The following is a 3,862-nucleotide window of genomic DNA, read 5'->3' as shown; positions in this document are numbered from 1 at the left end:
GAGTTGCATAATCTCATAGTCAGAGGAATGTGTATAAGTCATGAACAAAGCAATAGCAATAAAACTAAACGATCATAATGCTAAGCTAACAGATGGGTCTTGTCCATCACATCATTCTCTAATGATGTGATCCCGTTCATCAAATGACAACACATGTCTATGGTCAGGAAACTTAAGCATCTTTGATTAACGACCTAATCAAGTAGAGGCATAATAGGGACACTCTGTTTTGTCTATGTATTCACACATGTACTAAGTTTTCGGTTAATATAATTCTAGCATGAATAACAAATATTTATCGTGATATAAGCAAATATAAATAACAACTTTATTATTGCCTCTAGGGCATATTTCCTTCACACACTTAGTCCATTATATATGTTTTAGCTAGCTAGCTCTAATTCTGGATAATGTGTGACACCGAAGACACTCCTATTAGCGTTCAAACTAAATATTTCAGTGAAACTAGCTATTTATTTACTAGATTCGTTAAAATATGTCGCAAAAATAAATAAGTCTGGCTTGCCTAGAAGTGCATATTATCTCACAAAGCGGATTCATCACACATGTTATGTAGAATGATTCATCATTCATTCGGTATGGTGATCGAGGCTAACTTATTTACATTGACTGTCTATTACTTTTCTTATAGAAGCAAGTGGCATAGTGTTGTTTGATCTTTCATTTTTTAACTAAGAACCAATAAATTTGAGGTGTCATGAAGTGCGTATGTAGAATTGAGTATTAGGTACAAAAGCATGACCCGGGCAAGTCCGTAACAAATCATGCGTACCTCACCAGTTTTGCGGTCTCAAAATAGAGAAAAATAACTTTTCAGTCATTTCTCATGAGTCTCAAGAAATAATGTACCAAAGATAAACATTATAGTTAATATTTTCTTGCACAAACATGAAAATTATCATATGTGACAATACATCAATGATACGACAAGTGGTATGATGTCTACCTTCCTATGTGGTTTAATGGTAGTACACGACCAACTTTTGGTCGATGTTTTTCAACCTTAACGCTAAATCTTCACAAAATTACAAAGTAAAACAGACTAATTATATTTTCTACATATCCATTTTATTTCTTCAACCAAATTGCCATCTCCTTTGTGAACTTCTCCATTGCCAATTTTGGCAATAAGATTGATACCACTATTGAGTCTTCACCGTCTTGATTCTTGCACTTTGTATGATAGCTTATCAACTTTGAAGTGAAATCCCCTGCATGTGGCGTACCAGCAGCAACCAGTTCAGCTTTCCCAAATTGTAGGGTATTGCCTCCAACCCACTTTGTATCACCAACCTCGTATGTTCTGTCCATGCAGAACGGTGACCACTCTCTCCATAATGCCATCAAATCCACCATTGACTTCACACAATCCTTCGTGGTGTCCATCTTGACTTTACGCATTAGCTCAAGTATATGAGCCAACGGCTTTGTAGACAACTCATCAACTGTGACCTCAACCACGGGAGAGAAATGTGCATTTCCATAGTAACCATGTGGGACGACAACGCTTTCCCCATTAATGCTTCTACCACGTGCATTTAAAGCAAACATGACACGTACTCTCTGATTAGATTCGTAACCTAATGCCAATGTGCGGCATCGCCACATGACGGCAGTAATCAGTTCGAATGTTGTTGTAGATTTGGAGAGATGTCCTGAAATATGGCTTCTTAAAATATCTATCTCTTTTGGTCCAAAGAATACATATTGCATTTCCATAGTTTCTGGTGGAGTTGATAGCATCACATCATCTCCTCTGCAGTCTAACCCAAGAAGAAATGGTTTATAAGCCGGATAGACATGTGAGACAGAGGGTGGGATGCGTGCTGTGAAAATATCTCTTTTCCACACGGGCAAAGTGGTTGGGATAAGTTCACCACATGCGAAATCAGCTATAGATTTTATAAATTGGAGGGTGCCAAAACCATCAGCAATGCAATGACACATGTGAAGCCCAATGACAAATCCTCCACATTTGAGTTGTGTCACCTGCAAAAGAAATGATGTATATATGGTGAAGTCATGAATGGTAGCATGATATCCCAATAAGACATATAATTAGAAATTCTAGTAGTAATGGAATTAATTGATTAAGGTGATAACATACTAGCCATTCCCCTTTTCTATATTAGTACACCTTCTATTTGTACTGGTGCTGATCAGATTTGAGTGTCAAAACGCAAATTGTTTTGATTTTGTGTGATCTCAGCAAATAATATAAATATTAGATCCATCTTAGTTCATATTTGCAAACATTTCACTACAGCAAAAATCAGTTCATATTTGCAAACTACCATCAAATTATATGTACAATCATTAATTAAGTTTAGATACAACACTAAATATCTAAACATAACATAAATATAAAATAATTAGTTAATAATTTGAAAATGATAAAAGTTTACATAAACCAGGGAACAATGCACTAGTACTAGAATGGAAAACGTACGTAAGGAACAAAACCTCCCTAGCTAGCTCGCTAGCAACTTCTTTTCCTCCATGGTAAGTTGGAATTTCCTAGCAACCTTTTCACTTTCTGGAAACTTGTACCCGGTGAAAAAGACCCATAATAATACTAGACCTACGAAGACCAATTACAAAGGTTTACTTAACCTTCCAAACTAACTATCTCCACCCTCCTCCCCCCCCCCCCTTCCTGATGTTAAGTGCAATAATCCTACACCTACGTACGTAGATGTGGCAAAGCCCTTTTAAGTGGGGGTGAGCCCGAGCCCTCATCCCTCTATTATCAATTCTAATCCTGCACATCAGTTTGTACATAAAATCTTTAAGTAAACCTTTGTAGATGTACCATTATTCTAAGATTTATTACCGCCCATATAAGCTATAGAAAAGAATGAAACAAAGTACAGTTAAGAAAGATTGGCTACCTGCAGGAAGAGCAGAGGCTTGCCAATGACATCTCTCGTGTTGCCGGCGTCGCCCAAGAACTCCTCGACACACGGGTACGGCGGCACCAGCGGCTGCCCGAGGTCCTCCAGCCGCACGTCCGCTGTGGCCTCCACGAACATCACCCCTTCCCCCGTGCAGTCCACCACCAGCTTGTTGCCGTCGGGGAGCTTCCTCAGGCGTCCGGCCATGGGGTAGTAGTACACGAGAGCCCCCGCCACGGCCGCCTTGATGCCCTTGGCCACTTTGCCCGGCGTGGTGCTCTCTCCCGGCGGGCCGCGGAAGAAGCCGACGATGGACTCGTAGAACCGCAGCGACCACTGGTCGTCGAGGTCGGAGAGGGCCTTGGTTTCGGCCGGCGTCGGCCGCGCCGGGCGCACCAGCTCGGGCTCGCTCCGGCGCGCCGCGAAGGTCACCATGGCACGGCTGAGTGTGTGCGGGAGAGTAGCTAGCACTTGAGAGGCAGCAAGGCTGGAAGGCGACTCGTTGCTGTTGTTTGACATGAGCGATGGGGATACATGCATATATAGCCACATTCACCTGGTGATGAAGTGGTGAAGTCATGGCGGTGGCGATAGCGACGGCGACGGCGAGTGGTTCAAGGATGGCAGGATAAGAAAGAGTAGATCGGGGCGTACAGAGTTGAAGTGCCGTAACTCTTTGAACGAACGGGAATCATCAAGTCGCGCCGGCCGACCTGCAGGTGAAGTTGTTTGACCTGATTGGATTCTCGTACGGGGCTCTCGAGAATCAAGTCGTGCCGGCGCGGCGATGCCTGCGTACACGACAGCACGCCAACTTTGGTCCGTTCATCGCCGGCCACTGCGCGGTCTTCTCATCGCTCTCCCGGTGATGTTGACCTAGGCCATCTTGTTTCGGCTCATCAAATCAAACTAAACAAGAGTAATTAATTTCTTTTACCTAGACACAT

The 3,862-nt window shown here is 42.4% G+C and overlaps 1 protein-coding gene across 1 annotated transcript; it reads right to left on the bottom strand.

Annotated features, from left to right (window-relative positions):
• Nucleotides 1-1,089: 1,089 nt before the first annotated feature.
• LOC119298639 (acyl transferase 1-like) lies at nucleotides 1,090-3,350 on the bottom strand. The gene is made up of 3 exons (XM_037575965.1): nucleotides 2,913-3,350; nucleotides 2,834-2,866; nucleotides 1,090-2,010 (listed from the first exon to the last, which is right to left on the bottom strand). The coding sequence occupies exons 1-3, from the start codon at nucleotides 3,348-3,350 to the stop codon at nucleotides 1,090-1,092; spliced, it is 1,392 nt and encodes a 463-aa protein (XP_037431862.1).
• Between the last annotated feature and the right edge of the window lie 512 nt (nucleotides 3,351-3,862).

Source organism: Triticum dicoccoides, chromosome 5A, assembly GCF_002162155.2.
Source record: "Triticum dicoccoides isolate Atlit2015 ecotype Zavitan chromosome 5A, WEW_v2.0, whole genome shotgun sequence".
Lineage (NCBI taxonomy): Eukaryota > Viridiplantae > Streptophyta > Magnoliopsida > Poales > Poaceae > Triticum > Triticum dicoccoides.
The sequence above is the reverse complement of the archived record's forward strand: the minus strand, read 5'-3'. Positions and strand labels throughout refer to the sequence as shown.